This window comes from Ursus maritimus, unplaced genomic scaffold (genome assembly GCF_017311325.1).
Source record: "Ursus maritimus isolate PB19 unplaced genomic scaffold, ASM1731132v1 scaffold_2, whole genome shotgun sequence".
Lineage (NCBI taxonomy): Eukaryota > Metazoa > Chordata > Mammalia > Carnivora > Ursidae > Ursus > Ursus maritimus.
Window position 1 is genome coordinate 16,043,313 of NW_024424452.1, and position 14,276 is coordinate 16,057,588.

Consider the following 14,276-nt stretch of genomic DNA (forward strand, 5'->3'; position numbering starts at 1 on the left):
AGTGGGGAGGAAATGTGCAGTTACCCTGTGAGAATTCAAACTGCAGAGATGTCCTTAAGAGCATCACTCATCCAGTGTCTAAGCCCCAGTCTTGATTCCTCTTTCTCTCACAGCTCAGGTCCCACCAGGCACCACAGCCTATTTGTTCTGCTTCAGAAGGTTTTCTCAACTTTGTCCCCTCCTCTCAGTTGCCAGTGCTGCCTCCTTAAGTGCAAACTCTTGTTTCCCTGGCTTATCACAAAGACCCCAATCAGCCTCCCTGCCTCCAATCTCTGCACCCTGTTTCATCATCCATAACCCACCAGTTCGAGTCCTCACTTACACCCCGAGCTCCAATACTAAATCTGATGTCATTCCTCTGCTTAAAAGCATTAATGCCTGCCACCCTGCGCCCCAGAGTGGCCTACAAAATAGAGTTCAGATGTTTCAGCACACCCTGGGGGCTTCTCACGTGGCATTGCCCTTCCTCCCCAGCTTTACTGGCCATGACATTCACACCTCTTGCACTTGTTCTACTTCCAACTACCCAGAATGCCCTCCCCCTTTTCTGTCGCCTAAACTTGTCCTACTCTATCATAGGAGCCCGCTCCATTCAAAGCTTTCCCAAACTCTCATACCATCCTTGGTATGGTAACTCCAGCAGTGGCATAGTGAACCGTCATGAATGGTCACACGCTGTCTCCTCTAGTAGACTGAGCTCCATGAGAGCAGAGGCTCAGGCACAGTGCCTGACTCATAGTAGCTACTCAATAAATATGAATTAAATCAAGGAACCACTTCCAGTTGCTCAAGTTTTTTATCTAAAACCTGGGTTTCTTTTACTCTTCTTGTCCTCTCAAGCCACAGCATAGACACATTTGGAAAGTTAACCGAAGTGATCACACCCAATCTATGTCTTCCTAGTCCCTGAGTCTGCCATTCAGTCATTCCATGGTTATTTTTATGGTGATACCAGAGAAAAGCAACTGAAAACAACACTGTATACTTGGGTCCAGGCCATTTCTTTTTTTCTTTTCTTTTTCTTTTTTTTTTAAAGATTTTATTTATTTTATGTGACAGAGAGACAGCCAGCGAGAGAGGGAACACAGCAGGGGGAGTGGGAGAGGAAGAAGCAGGCTCATAGCGGAAGAGCCTGATGTGGGACTCGATCCCAGTACACTGGGATCACGCCCTGAGCCGAAGGTAGACGCTTTAACGACTGCGCTACCCAGGCGCCCCCGGGTCCAGGCCATTTCATCCACACATCTGTAATAATGAGCTTACTAAAAATTGACAGGATGATCTCATCAAATTTTTAGCAGCATCAGTGATAGTGCAGAAAGGCCTTCAAGTATATCTTCAATAATCAGCACTTTTGATGGCAAAATACGAGTTTAGAAAATATCTGAGATTAATAAGTCCCTATTATAGGATCTCTTTACCCCCTGGCCTCGTGAACCCAACACAGAAGATGTGAGATGAAGATCTCATGGGAACGACAACTTCAAGCTCTTGGCCTGTGGTATAACTTCAGTCTGGGCTCGAGTTATAGGAGTCATGAGACCGCCTGAGCACAAGAGTGCCTGGCTCAGCTAAAAACCTCAGTGTTCCCAGCATTAGATACAGATTTCAGAGACATCCGGTCACAGTTATAGATTTATTTTTATCGTATAATGTTAACATTATTATGAAATGCAAGAAGAAAATAAAAGTACAGACTCAACCATTAAACTTTTAGCAAGTTGGACTACATCTCAATGTGTACTTTATTTAATTAATTTCATCTTAACCAACCCTGGACTCACTTCAAGGGCCCATTAAGTTTCAGCTACAAAAGAAGGCAAAAAATTTCAAGAAAACGACCAGAGTACAGAAATTAAAAATTCATTGGTAAACGTTTAGAGATAGGATGTAGTTTCACAGAAAATGTTTAGCAATTAATGAAGACTTACAACCCCATCTTTTTGTCATTTTATGCAACTGAAAGGTCTAAGGGTACAGATCTTTCTCGATTCTGGTACATCTTGATCCAGGGGTTCAAATATTATGAACAAGGCTAGATCTATCCCTTTCAGGTCTGCTCTGAAAAATGGCATCAAGGATTGGCTTCAATCTAAGGTTCCAGCCTGAAGCTCTAGCAACCCCAGGGCCAGTTGAAGTACTACTACATCTCGGTAGTCCAAGAAGTCAGTCCCCAGATCAAGACTCATGGACACGTATCCCTCCCAAACCAATTACTATGGTTAGGAGGACAGAATGTTCTGGTTTGTCTAAGCCTGGATCACGTGGCCCCTCTTAAAGCTGGAGGACGGAGTCAACCCCACCAGAACTAAGAACGAAAATGAGAAGGGAGTGGTGAATTTATAAAGAAAACCCGGGGTATTATTACCAGAAGGCATATGTTGGGCAGAGACACAAAACAATAGATGGTCACCATAACAAGTTTCACTATCCATTGGGCGGAGGGAGCTATTATAATAGCCCCTTTTGGACCCTATCATCCTATTGCTCTATCTCACTAGTGAGCTCCACCCTGATTCTGTCTTATCTCTAAATCCCTTCACATTTCACTCCACTAACTCATACCCTGTATCCTCCCTTTCTGGGACAATTCTAATTTCAGATGTCCTGTCTTAGGCCTCCTCAAACAAAATTTGTGTTAATAGACGAAGGGGATTGATCTTTGCTTTGGACAATATGGTCACGGATGTAGAATCCCAGGAAAGGCAAGGAAACTGACATGGGATTGTCACTCCACACCCTTCACCACCAACAGCTGCGGCATGTCTGAAAAGGGGCTGGGATGCTGCCCACTGGGGTTTACTTAACAACTGGTAAGTTTGTGATCCCCCTGCCTAAGGCAAAGAAAAACCTAAACCTCTAGAAACTAGAAGCTTTGGAAGCAGCCCAATTACTTGATTGCAAGAGAGAGACCTTAAGGAATAACTAATGGTGGGTACAAAGAGTGAAGGAGCTTCTCCACACAGATCAGCTAGGAAAGTGCAGACTACCTAAACAGAAGGCTGAGTACTGGACAGGTGCACCCATGGGGACAACAGTAGCAGAGGAGGGCAGCGTCTCTCTGGGCATTCACAAAGTACCAGCAAGAAAAATTCTTCATGGAAAGTTCCAAGCTGAGACAAAGGGATGGGAATGCCCAGGCAATGGTTTGGCAATGACCAGCAAAACTCTGAGGGAGGAGCCTAGAATGTTTTCAAGTACAAACATCTTGGTTATTTGCTTTTTCCAAAAGCCGTAATCATAAGCTGAGGGGACTGTGTGTGGAGGGAGATGCCAAGTAACCTGAACTGCAATAAGGCCCATTTTCTCAGCAGCAAGTCCAAACTCCAACCGGAAATAGCAGTCATAGGAAGAATTCCATTAAAGCGCCGTGAGGGCTCTGGAATAATTTAGAAGCACTATATAACATTTGACTGTTCAACAAGGTTACTTAAAAAAAAAAAAGCCTCAGAAAGTTAAGTAGAAGCTAGTGTTCAGTTTCAAACCAACAGGAGGAACAGCTCTGGAGCCCCTTCCTTTGATATTTTTCTTTCATATATTCAGATTAAATACAAAAATTTCGTTTTTCTTTTATATATTAAATTCATATTAGGTACATCAGTCCTGATCAAAGCTGAGGCATCCTATTGGATTATAGTTCTGCAAAGGCATTTATAGAGGGTTAACTATCGTAACATGGTTGAAACAGTCAGTAAAACATATTTTTAGAACAACTGCTTCATGCCAGGTTCTGTGCTGGTGCTGAGGACAGAACAGTGAACCAGGCAGAAATTAACCCTGCACTATCGTCTAGCTTTCTACTGACCTGCTGCGATACAGGGCTTCTGCCGGTCTCCCCAGCCTTGCTTCTTTTTCCTCCAAGGAATCAGATTTTTCAGACTGAAATAATATGCTTAGCGGTAGACACTTGTCAAGTCTGGCTCCCCAGTATCTTTTGAACTCTTCTTCTATTTGGGGATTTTTTTTCCAAGATAGAATTCCTGCCTCCTTAAGGTATAAGGCAGAACTCAATTTACCAGCCTTTCTTGAAGCTCGGGCATAGGCAATGACCTAGCTATCGTCGACTGGGGTGCACGTCAACTCAAGGACGCAAGCTTAGTGAAGAATCCACCTTCCAGAGGATGTTAGGGTAGAAGAATCTGGCTTTCCAGAGCACCGTGGGTGAAGTTTTCGGCATCCAGAGTCCAGCAGTGCAAACTGGGGTGGGATCTCATGGCAGCTGGCCCATAGAACAGCTGGTTTCTGGTGGCACAGATTAATGGCCTCTCTGGCCATACCAGAGACACTGTGAGCCACCAAAGATTTTCAACGGCTTATCATTTAAAAACCAATTAGAGTGAGTTCTGTTCTTTGCAAAGAATGGTGACGAATACGTATACTGAGCTACTGTTTCATGCCGGACACTAAGCTGGCACATTCCTGTGTTACTTTACCTACATTTCATAAATTTCATTTAAGGTATAAATTATTATACATTGTACAGATGAAAAAACTGAGATTCAAAAGAACACTTAATTCCTTCTACAAATAGTTATTAAAGACCTACTGTGTGCCAGCCCCCAGAATAGAGTATTGAAGGAGCTAGTTCCCTGCAACTATAAAAAGAATGGCATATTGGTTTTTTTTAAGCGTCCCTTACCAAAATAAGAGGTACCAAATAGCAGCTGTCTGGAGAGAAGGACCTCATGCCAGGAAGGCCTCATTTTAAATATAGAAAACCCCTAAAAATAGCCACCCATGTTACAGACTCAACAGGTGATTGGCCCGAAAAGAGGGGAGGAGGATCTAGGCCTCGGTGAAGGAGAGCGAGGGGACAGTGTACTGCTTCCTGCTTCTCTCACCCACCGCGATGGCCCTGCCTCTGAGGCCCTTGAGTCGGGGCTTGGCGAGTGCGGCGAAGGGAGAGCACGGAGGGGCAGGAGGTGAGTGGGGCCGGGACCTGACCCTGTGGCTTGCCTACCTGTACCCCTCTCCCGCCTCTGTGGCCTTCCAGGGTCCGACGACACCCCCACTGGCCACCCCTCCCGCTCTGACCTTCAGAGGCCCTGGCCTCCCCACTTCTGTCTCATCTCTGCTTCCCCCCTGCAGCCAGAACCTGGCGCCTCCTGACCTTCATGCTGGCACTGCCGAGCGTGGCCCTCTGCACCCTCAACTCCTGGCTCCACTCGGGCCACCACGAGCGCCCCAAGTTTATCCCCTACCACCACCTCCGAATCCGCACCAAGGTATGCTGGCCTGAGGCCTCTGCCCCCAGGGCTGGAGCAAGGGTTAGGGGGGCGAAGGGTGCCCCAATGGCCCTGATGATCTGCTCCCCCTCTCTTCACAGCCCTACTCCTGGGGAGACGGCAACCACACTCTTTTCCACAATCCCCGTGTCAACCCTCTGCCCACCGGCTATGAGCGTCCCTGAGGCTGAGGCATAGGCCACCAGGCACAATAAAGGTGTGGAAGCTGTGTGTCCGCAGGCTCCCTGGGGATGGCGGGGGTGGGGTCTGTGCTCCCCTTGCTCTTCCCAAGGCCATGATTTGGGACGTGCTCGAGGGGAATGTCCTTGATGGCTAGGTGGGAGATCCCCACCCCCCCTTCTTTTCTCTTACCTATTAATAATTAGGGCTCTGGGCTGTCAAGGTCTTTCACATAACACCGAATCCTCACAGTAACTCTGGGAGCAAGATATAATTCTGGTTCCCCTTCTCTAGAGAAGGAATTGAGATTCTCGGAGATTAAATGACTTAAATGGGGCCTCTCCTTGGAGGCCCTCTGGGAACTCAGGGCTGCGACCACTTTTTGCCTGACTCACACTGACATATCTGTGAATTCTGGCTTTCTGGAGACAACCTTGATTTCAAACAGAGGACCTCCAGCCCTATGTGTGCGGCTTCCTTCCCTAATTTTGGATTTGGAATAAGTCAGCCATTCTCTCTGCCCACCCTTAATCAGTCTTCTGTATTGCTTTGGGACATCAGATGCTCCTTTTTGAAAGCCTGGCTCTCCCAGTCATTGGGGACCTCATTCAAGGGAGATATTGTTTCAAACAAGTTCAGGGCATTTCATTCCCCTCCTGGGACAGTCTGCTCATTCGAGGAGCTTGAAGCCTGTGCTGAACTCCATGAACAACACACAGAGTTCTTCCTGAGCTTCTCCCCTGATACTACTTATAGCACCATTAAGAAAAGATTCTCTCAGACCTCAGTCACCTGAAAAAGCGAGAGAATGTTTTCTGGGCCCACAAGCAGGTTCCCCCAGCTCTTCCTAGAACAGGACTCAGGTTCCTGAATTAGAGCTCTTTCATACAAGAAGAATGTGTTATAAACATCCTCATTTAATGAGGCAATTCTTCATATGTATGAAAATTCATGCTGGCTGCGTGTTTGCGTCTGTCAAAAGTGAGTCATTACCGAAGAACTGACAAATAAGTTAAAACATAAAAACCTTCCGATGCCTTGAGAAGTTGGCTTAGCCCCTGATACGTTGTTCAGACCAGTTGAGATCTATACAGACATTTTCCCCATGGAAGTAGATTTGTAGGCAAAGGCAAGACCAGTCCGTGGGGGTAGAGACAAACAGAAAAGTGGATTATTAGGACAAAGGCAAATTCGGGGCCTCACAGCTGACATCCTCCCCACTGAATGTGGCAGTGTCTTCAGCTTTCTTATCCAGCATTGTTTTGTACTGACGTTTGAAGAAGCCAAGCTGTGAAGGGAAGTAAATCAGAAGAGCTGGGTAAGAGGGCAGGGAAGAAAGCTGGGAGTAGGAAGGAGCTGAGAGACAAGAAGAGAAGGGAAATAAGCTGACTCGTATTTGTGTTGCCAGAAAGCTTATGTGAACAACAGCTATCATGTATTACCTACGAAGTGCGAACACAGCAGTTATGCATGAAAGCCACAGGAGAAAAGCATAAACTCATAGGCAGGCCTACACACACCCTACTTCATTTCTGTCTCACTTCAGCTACTCTGTAATACAGGCATTGTTATCATCTCAAAAGTGAGGAGACAAGCTCAGAGAAGTGGAGCAACTTGCCTGACATTAAAGAGTGAGTCGTGTAGAGCCAAAATGTACACAGGGGCCTGGCTGATTCCATTGGCTGAGTCCTTCCCGCTATACCACCCTGTCCCTGGAAGGCCTTGGGTTAGATGCTGGTGGTGTGGAGAGTGGGATGAAAACACTCACCTTGTACAGGACGGCTGTGATGAGAGCTAACAGCAGCAGTCCTCCCACAGAGCTTCCCGCAATGAGGGGAACAGGATCATAGACCTCATAAGCTTCAAGCACCATCGCTGTCTGATTTGTGAATGACAAAGAATCAGACTCCTTGCTGTTCCAGACTCTTCCCAGGTTGCCCGACCTTTAAGTGCTTCCCATCCTTCCTTTGCTCCAGGGGTGAGATACAGAAACAGTCATGGGCTTAGAGACAACTCTCCTGCTGGTGGACCTTCATCCTTCCTCCCTCCAGGCTTCTGAGCCTCCCACACAGCACCCCAGATTTAGCATTAGGGGCCCTCTTACCAGCCTGGCCACTCCTACCACAGAGTCGCTACCTGAGTTCTCAGGAATGCCTCCTGCCCTGGAAGCTGGGAGTACACGGATCTGTTGAACGTGATTTCAGCCACAGTCATTACTAGTACCTTCTTCTGCAGTGTCTGCAATACAGAGACAGAACGTGGGGTATAGGTCTAGGAAGAGGCTCAGAGTTGGAGAAGTCTCCTGGCTTGAGGATGGGCACAGACACATCTGGTCCCACCCAAATCCGGGGGAGGGACTCTGCTGTTGGGCCCACACACCTGGCTGACCCAGCCAAAACTGAGGTTGCCCTTCAGGATGAAGTCCAGTTCCTCCTGGATGCCAAAGGAGGGGAGGTCACAGCGGAACCTCATGCAGTCAGCGATGGAGCAGTTCTAGGGACCGGAGAGGAATGAAGTTGAGGAGGGTCTTCACTGAGGCAAGAACCACAGGAAGAAACAAAGTCTATCGGGTTTGGGGTGGGGAATAGATGAGCAGTTATAGGACGTATATATAGATCTCCAAGCTAGCAGGTGCATTTCCCTATATCCCCCAATAGGCAGCTGGTCCTGCAATGGGAAGCCAGGGTCTTTCTCACCAGTACAAGACTCCCTGGAATCTGGGTCAAGAAGTCAGGATGCTGGGGAGGTTCCCTCTCTGACACACACAGGAGACTCTAGTGAGAGAGAAATAGCCACAGAATGGTCAACATTTCACTGGTAAGAGGGTGTGAGGCACTGTACAATCCGACTCTGGAGAGTTACGAAAGGCAAGCAGACACCTGTGAAGGCGCCACCGCAGCCCCCTCCCACACAGCCACACCGTTCAGCAGGACAGGAACCCAGAAATTAACGCTGATGGCCACATCTCGCTGACTCAGGTTATTCACCTGCAGAAAATTGAGACAGAACATTAGTGTGGTCCCGGGAGCATCCCAAATCCTACTTCCTTCCTGGATTTCCCTCTCCCACCAGCCCCCAACATTAGCAGCACCCTGGCAGGGAAGATATGGATGCTCCCTGGCTTCTCACGCGATAACGATGCTCAGCTTCTTTCTTGCTCTTCTCTTCAGAAGTTGAAAAGTTGAAGTACTTGGTGGATTCTTCCTGCCTGGAGAGAGAGGGCTTGTCCGTGAGAAACAGCCCTGGAGCCGTCCTCCGTTGGGCCCCGGGCTCCTACCAAGGGCTCTACTGGACCCCCCAGCAGATGATCCCGTGAAATAATTATGGCCCCCACATGCTTCCGCAACCTCAGCTTCAGCTCCTCTCCTATGGCATTTGCCCCAGTCACCCAGAACTGCTAGCTCGTCCTTTGACATCCTGGCTCTTTCACATCCCCATAGCTTTGGTCAAATCCTTTCTTTTGCTTGGAATGTCTTTACCCCTCCCCTTCTGGGAATTTTCACTTAACGGCCCAACTTAAACATTACCTCTCATAACATTTAAACATTTTCCCATGGGAAGAAGGCATTCACATGGCTTTCTCCTCTACTAGGTATATGGTTGGTCTCAGGTAATGTTCGCAGACACTGTTGCCAGAACAAATAAGCCTAAGGGGACTCGAGGGAATCATGGTTGGATCACTCAGGAAAAAATGCAATGCAAGCCCCTCCATGACGGAATGAAGAAAAGAGATGTGGCTATCCTGGGGCAGTCAAGTAAGTGTGAGGAAGGATGCTGCATGAACACAAGCCCTCGGAGTGGACATAAATGTTCTAGTCTTCAGGTGGCTTTCCATCCATCCAACCACCCGTCCATCCACCCATTGCCTCCTTCAGGAAACATGTACCCTATACCTGGCCGCGTGCTTGGCTCTGGAGAGTCACCAGTTAACAAGCCATAATCCCTGCCTTCCCAGAGTTAACACTGCAGGTCTCAGGACTCAAGCAAACAGCAGGGGTGCCGCGTATCTCCCAGCACCTCGTGTACAGAAGCAGGGCCAGCCATACAGAAACCCCGTGGGCCCCCCACAATTTCCCACAAATGTGACAGTCAGTGTGCTGATTTAAAGCACAGGCTTGGAGCCAGGCCACCTGGGTTCACATTTCTGTCTACCACCTCCCAACCAAGTAACTTTAGGTGAGTTACTTCGCCTGTCTGGGGCCCTGTAGTTTCTTCCTGTATAAAATGAGGATGCTATGAGGAGTGCCTGTGACAGAGTTGTGATGAAGTCTGCAGCAATGGCAGAAATGTTAGAATTCATATTTTTTCCCTTACTGTGTTAACCTTCCTCTACGTTCCTCGTTCCAACCCTTTCTCTCTCTGCTTCTGTTTTCTCGCCTTAAAATCTTCCAGTTCTAGCTCTCTTTTCAAATTTGAGTAAATCACTCAGCTTTGCCAGTCCTTGGAGAGGCATGGTAGCATATGGTCATGAACACAAGCTCTGGAGCCAGACCATTTGACTTTGATCCCTGGTTCTGACACCTACCAGCTGACTGACAGGAACAAGCTGTCTAACCTCTTGATTTCTTTGTTGGTAACAAAGGGGGTTTAACAATAAGGATATCACAGAGTTATTAGAAGGATGAAATTAATGTAAATAGATGTAAAGTACTTTTTAAATGCCTGGCATGTCATAAATATATATAACTGTAAGCTCTTAATATAAGTTCCACCATTTTCCCATGGACAGTAGGGGAAATTCATACATGGAATTTGGAAGGGCAATGACACCGCTTAATCCTCCCTCCTTAGTTCCCCTAAAAATTCATGTGTCATCAGCAGCAAAACAGTAGCAATAGTATAAGCTTCTGACCACCTCTGTAAACCTCTGGAGTTTGACCAGGTTATGTGGGGCTCCTTGCCCTGCTTCCAGCCCGACCTGCCCCTGCTCCACCACCCACCTTCAGAACTGAGAGCAACAGCCCTGCACTTGACTTTCCTGCACCTGCCACAGCCTCGGACTCTCAGAGACTTTCCCAGCAGTTTGTCACATCTCTGGTCTCCTCTTTGTTTTGTGAAACCCTGACCTTTTCTTTCCCCTGTGTGGTGACAAACCATATCTCCCACTTCAGAGTGCTCATAAATGCCTCAATCTTAACCCAGTTAGTTTCACTTCAGCACACTCGTATTTAGCAAGAAGACTAGAATTGGCTTCGTGTTGAAGGAAGTCTGCCCCTTAAAGAGAGAGGGAGGAGTGCAGAGTGGTGGCAAACTCTGTGTGTCCCATCAGGAGGTCAATTCATCAGAGAAGAAGCCAGAAGTATATGGTGTATGTTATTATGGCATAAATATATGGCTGGTCACAAGTATCCCCATGTGAAGAATTAGAGGGTACTTTAGATATCCATCCCTTAAAGAGCAGTCTGGGCTGCAAGGGGAGATACTAGGTTTATAGGAGAGTCAAAGTTCACACCTGCTGATCACCATGTTGATAGCATATTTCACCGGGAGCTCCAGGTGAAAGGTGGTCTTGCTGGTTGTAGGCTTATTATTCTCACTGGAGAGAGAAAGAGGGAGGGGAGCCTCATTTAGAAGGAGTCCAGGAGAGACATGTCTGGCTGGAGCATGAGATGAAAGAGTGAGGGATACACCTGGCCTCACCTGCTTGCATTGGCCCTCAGAAGCAACTTGTTGCCCAGGGTGGCCTTGTAGGAGACATCAAATGTGACTATGAAGGTGCCCTGAGAGAAGAAGAAAGAAGGAATGGGGATAAGGAAGGTCAGGGAGATGTGAGGGAAAGAAATGAGTCAGGACGAGGGAGGAGAGTGATGAGGATCTGGGGGGAGGCACTCACCTTAGTGCCCTCTTGGAAGATGGGATGGTTGATGCTACAGCTGCTGCTCTTCAGGTCCTCATTCCCAGTGAGCGCTCCCTCACATGCCAGGCGCAGCGGGCGCTGATGGGGTTGCTTCCAGGGGAGGAAATCGAATGCATAAACGTTACCACGTGCACTTGTGGGCTTGATATAGAACAGTGGTGGTATTGTGGAGCAGAGGGAGAAAGGACAGACTTTTCAGTAAATAATCCTAGGAAAATTGGCCCATGCAAGAAAACCCAAGAAAACAGAAAAAAAAATTGAATCCCTACCTGACTCTGTACATTACAATAAGTTCCAACTGGATTAAGGATTTCATGGGAAAAGCAAAATTATTAAGCTTTTAAAAGGTAATAAAGAAGAATAGCTTCATAACCTTGGAGTAGGGAAGTATTTCTTAAGATCAACATATAGAAACACAAAACATAAAGGAAAAGTTTTGGTAAAAATCAACCACCATCAAATTAACACATTTGGTTTATTAAAAGACACTCTAAAGAGACTGAAAAGACAAGCAATAGGACTGGAAAATATATCTGAACACATGTAACTGGAAAAGTACTGGTAACCAGAATATTAAAGAACTCTTACAATTAAGAGAAGAATGTGGGTGGGAGGATGGGGTAATTGGGTGATGGGCCTTAAGGAGGGCAGTTTATGTGATATAAGTGTTATATGCAACTGATGAATCTCTAAATTCTACCCCTGAAACTAATAATACAATATATGTTAACTACATTGAATTTAAATAAAAAATTCAAAGAAAATAAAAGTATGGACAACTCAATAAAAAATAAGAAAAAGTTTGCACAAGCACTTCCTGAAAGAAGAAATCAAAATGGCCAGGAAATAGATGAAAGGTTGCTCAACTTTATTAAAGAAATGCAAATTAAACTGTAGGGAAATAGGGGAGCTTGGGTGGCTCCGTCATTAAGTATCCGTCTTTAGCTCAGGTCATGATCCCAGGGTCCTGGGATCAAGTCTGGCATTAGGCTCCCTGCTCAGCAGGCAGCCTGTTTCTCCCTCTCCCACCGCCCCCTGCTTGTGTTCCCTCTCTCGCTGTCTCTCTCTCTGTGTCAAATAAATAAATAAAATCTTCAAAAAAAATAACTGTAAGGAAATATCACCAGTTGGACAAAAATTTAAAAGTCTGACAATGCCAAGTGTTGCAGTGGTTAGAAAGTCACAAGAACTCTAATAAAATCTGCTGACGGAAGTGCAAGTAGGAGCAAATGGTTTTTCTCTACTTATTATACTTGAAGATATGAAACCCAAGATCCAGCAATTCCATATGTGGCAAATACCTTCCAAATATTATGCATGGGTCACCAATATACATGCTCAAGAATAGTCATGGCCTAAATCAAGGAACAATTCAAATGATCACAAATTGTAGTAGGTACAAATGTCCAGTCACACCATTGTTGTTTAACATAGTACTGGAGTCCTAGCCTCAATAATCAAACAACAAAAAGAAATAAAAGGCATCAAAATCGTAAGAAAGAAGTCAAGCTTTCACTATTCACAGAGGACAAGATATGCTATGTAAAACCCCGAAAGACTCCACAAAAGTAATTGTTGGAACTGATACACGAACTCAGCAAAGTCACAGGGTATAAAATCAACGTACATAAATCTGTTACATTTCTTTTTTTATTGTTTTCTTGTTTTGTTTTTATTTATTAAAATTCAATTAGCCAAGGTATAGTACATCATTAGTTTTTCATATAATGTTCAATGATTCATTAGTTGAGTATATCACCAAGTGCTCATCATATCACATGCCCTCTTTAATGCCCATTACCCACTTACCCCATCCCCCGCCCCACCTCTGTTGCATTTCTATACACCAATAATGAAGCAGCAGAGTGAGAAATCAAGAAATTGATCCTATTTACAATTGCACCAAAAACCAAAAGATACCTACAAATAACCTAACCAAAGAGGCAAGAGATCTATATTCTGCAAAAATTGAACACTAATGGAAAAATAATTGAAGACGATGCAAAGAAATGGAAAAAAATTTCATTCTCATGGATTGGAATAAAAACATTCTTAGAATGTCCATACTACCCAAAGCAATCTGCACATTTAATGCAATCCCTACCAAAATACCACGAGCATTCTTCACAGAACTAGAACAAACCTAAAATTTGTATGGAACCAGGAAAGACCCCAAGTACCCAAAGCATTCTTGAAAAAGAAGAGCAAAGCTGGAGGCATCACAATCCAGACTTCAAGTTGTATTACAAAGCTGTAGTCATCAAGACGGTATGATATTGGCACAAAAAATAAACACATAGATCAATGAAACAGAATAGAAAGCCCAGAAACAGACCCACAACTATATGGTCAACTAATCTTTGACAAAACAGAAAGAAGACAGTCTCTTTGACAAATGGTGTTGGGAAAATTGGACAGCTACATGCAGAAGAATGAAACTACACCACTTTCATACAACATACAAAAAAAATAAATTCAAACAGGAAACCATCAAAATCCTAGAAAAGAACACAAACAGCAACCTATCTGACATCAGCTTCTTACTAGACACATCTCTGGGGGCAAGGGAAACAAAACCAAAGTGAACTTCTGGGACTTAACCAAGATGAAAAGTTTCTGCACAATGAAGGAAACAATCGAAAAGACAAAAAGGCACCCAATAGAATGGGAGAGGATATTTGCAAATGACATATCTTATAAAGTGTTAGTAACCAAAATCTATAAAGAACTTACCAAACTCAAGGACCAAAAAATAAATAATCCCATTAAGAAATGGGCAGAAGACATGAACAGGCATTTTTCCAAAGAACACATAATGATGGCTACCAGACACATGAAAAGATCCTCAACATCACTCAACATCAGGGAAATACAAATCAAAACTACACTGAGATATCACCTCACACCTGTCAGAATGGCTAACATTAACAACACAAGAAACAACAGGTGTCGGCGATGATGCAGAGAAAGGTAAACCCTCTTACACTGTTGGTGGGAATGCAAACTGGTGCAGC

General features: G+C 45.3%; 2 protein-coding genes across 2 annotated transcripts in view; one reads left to right on the plus strand and one right to left on the minus strand.

The window, feature by feature from the left end:
- Positions 1-4,685: 4,685 nt before the first annotated feature.
- LOC103657893 (cytochrome c oxidase subunit 6A2, mitochondrial) lies at positions 4,686-5,454 on the plus strand. The gene is made up of 3 exons (XM_008685345.2): positions 4,686-4,922; positions 5,089-5,225; positions 5,327-5,454. Exons 1-3 carry the CDS (start codon positions 4,850-4,852, stop codon positions 5,408-5,410), a joined length of 294 nt encoding a protein of 97 aa, XP_008683567.1. The 5' UTR covers positions 4,686-4,849; the 3' UTR covers positions 5,411-5,454.
- Positions 5,455-6,385: 931 nt separating this feature from the next.
- LOC103657892 (integrin alpha-D) overlaps positions 6,386-14,276 on the minus strand; it is a 31,553-nt gene continuing 23,662 nt past the window's right edge. Inside the window, exons 21-30 of the mRNA XM_040635028.1 lie at positions 11,239-11,352; positions 11,046-11,125; positions 10,858-10,941; positions 8,535-8,613; positions 8,285-8,392; positions 8,102-8,179; positions 7,785-7,898; positions 7,542-7,643; positions 7,174-7,284; positions 6,386-6,693 (exon numbers count right to left, since the gene is read on the minus strand). Of these exons, the coding sequence (XP_040490962.1) occupies positions 6,580-6,693; positions 7,174-7,284; positions 7,542-7,643; positions 7,785-7,898; positions 8,102-8,179; positions 8,285-8,392; positions 8,535-8,613; positions 10,858-10,941; positions 11,046-11,125; positions 11,239-11,352 (984 nt within the window). The 3' untranslated portion in view covers positions 6,386-6,579. The remainder of the gene's footprint in view (positions 6,694-7,173; positions 7,285-7,541; positions 7,644-7,784; positions 7,899-8,101; positions 8,180-8,284; positions 8,393-8,534; positions 8,614-10,857; positions 10,942-11,045; positions 11,126-11,238; positions 11,353-14,276) is intronic.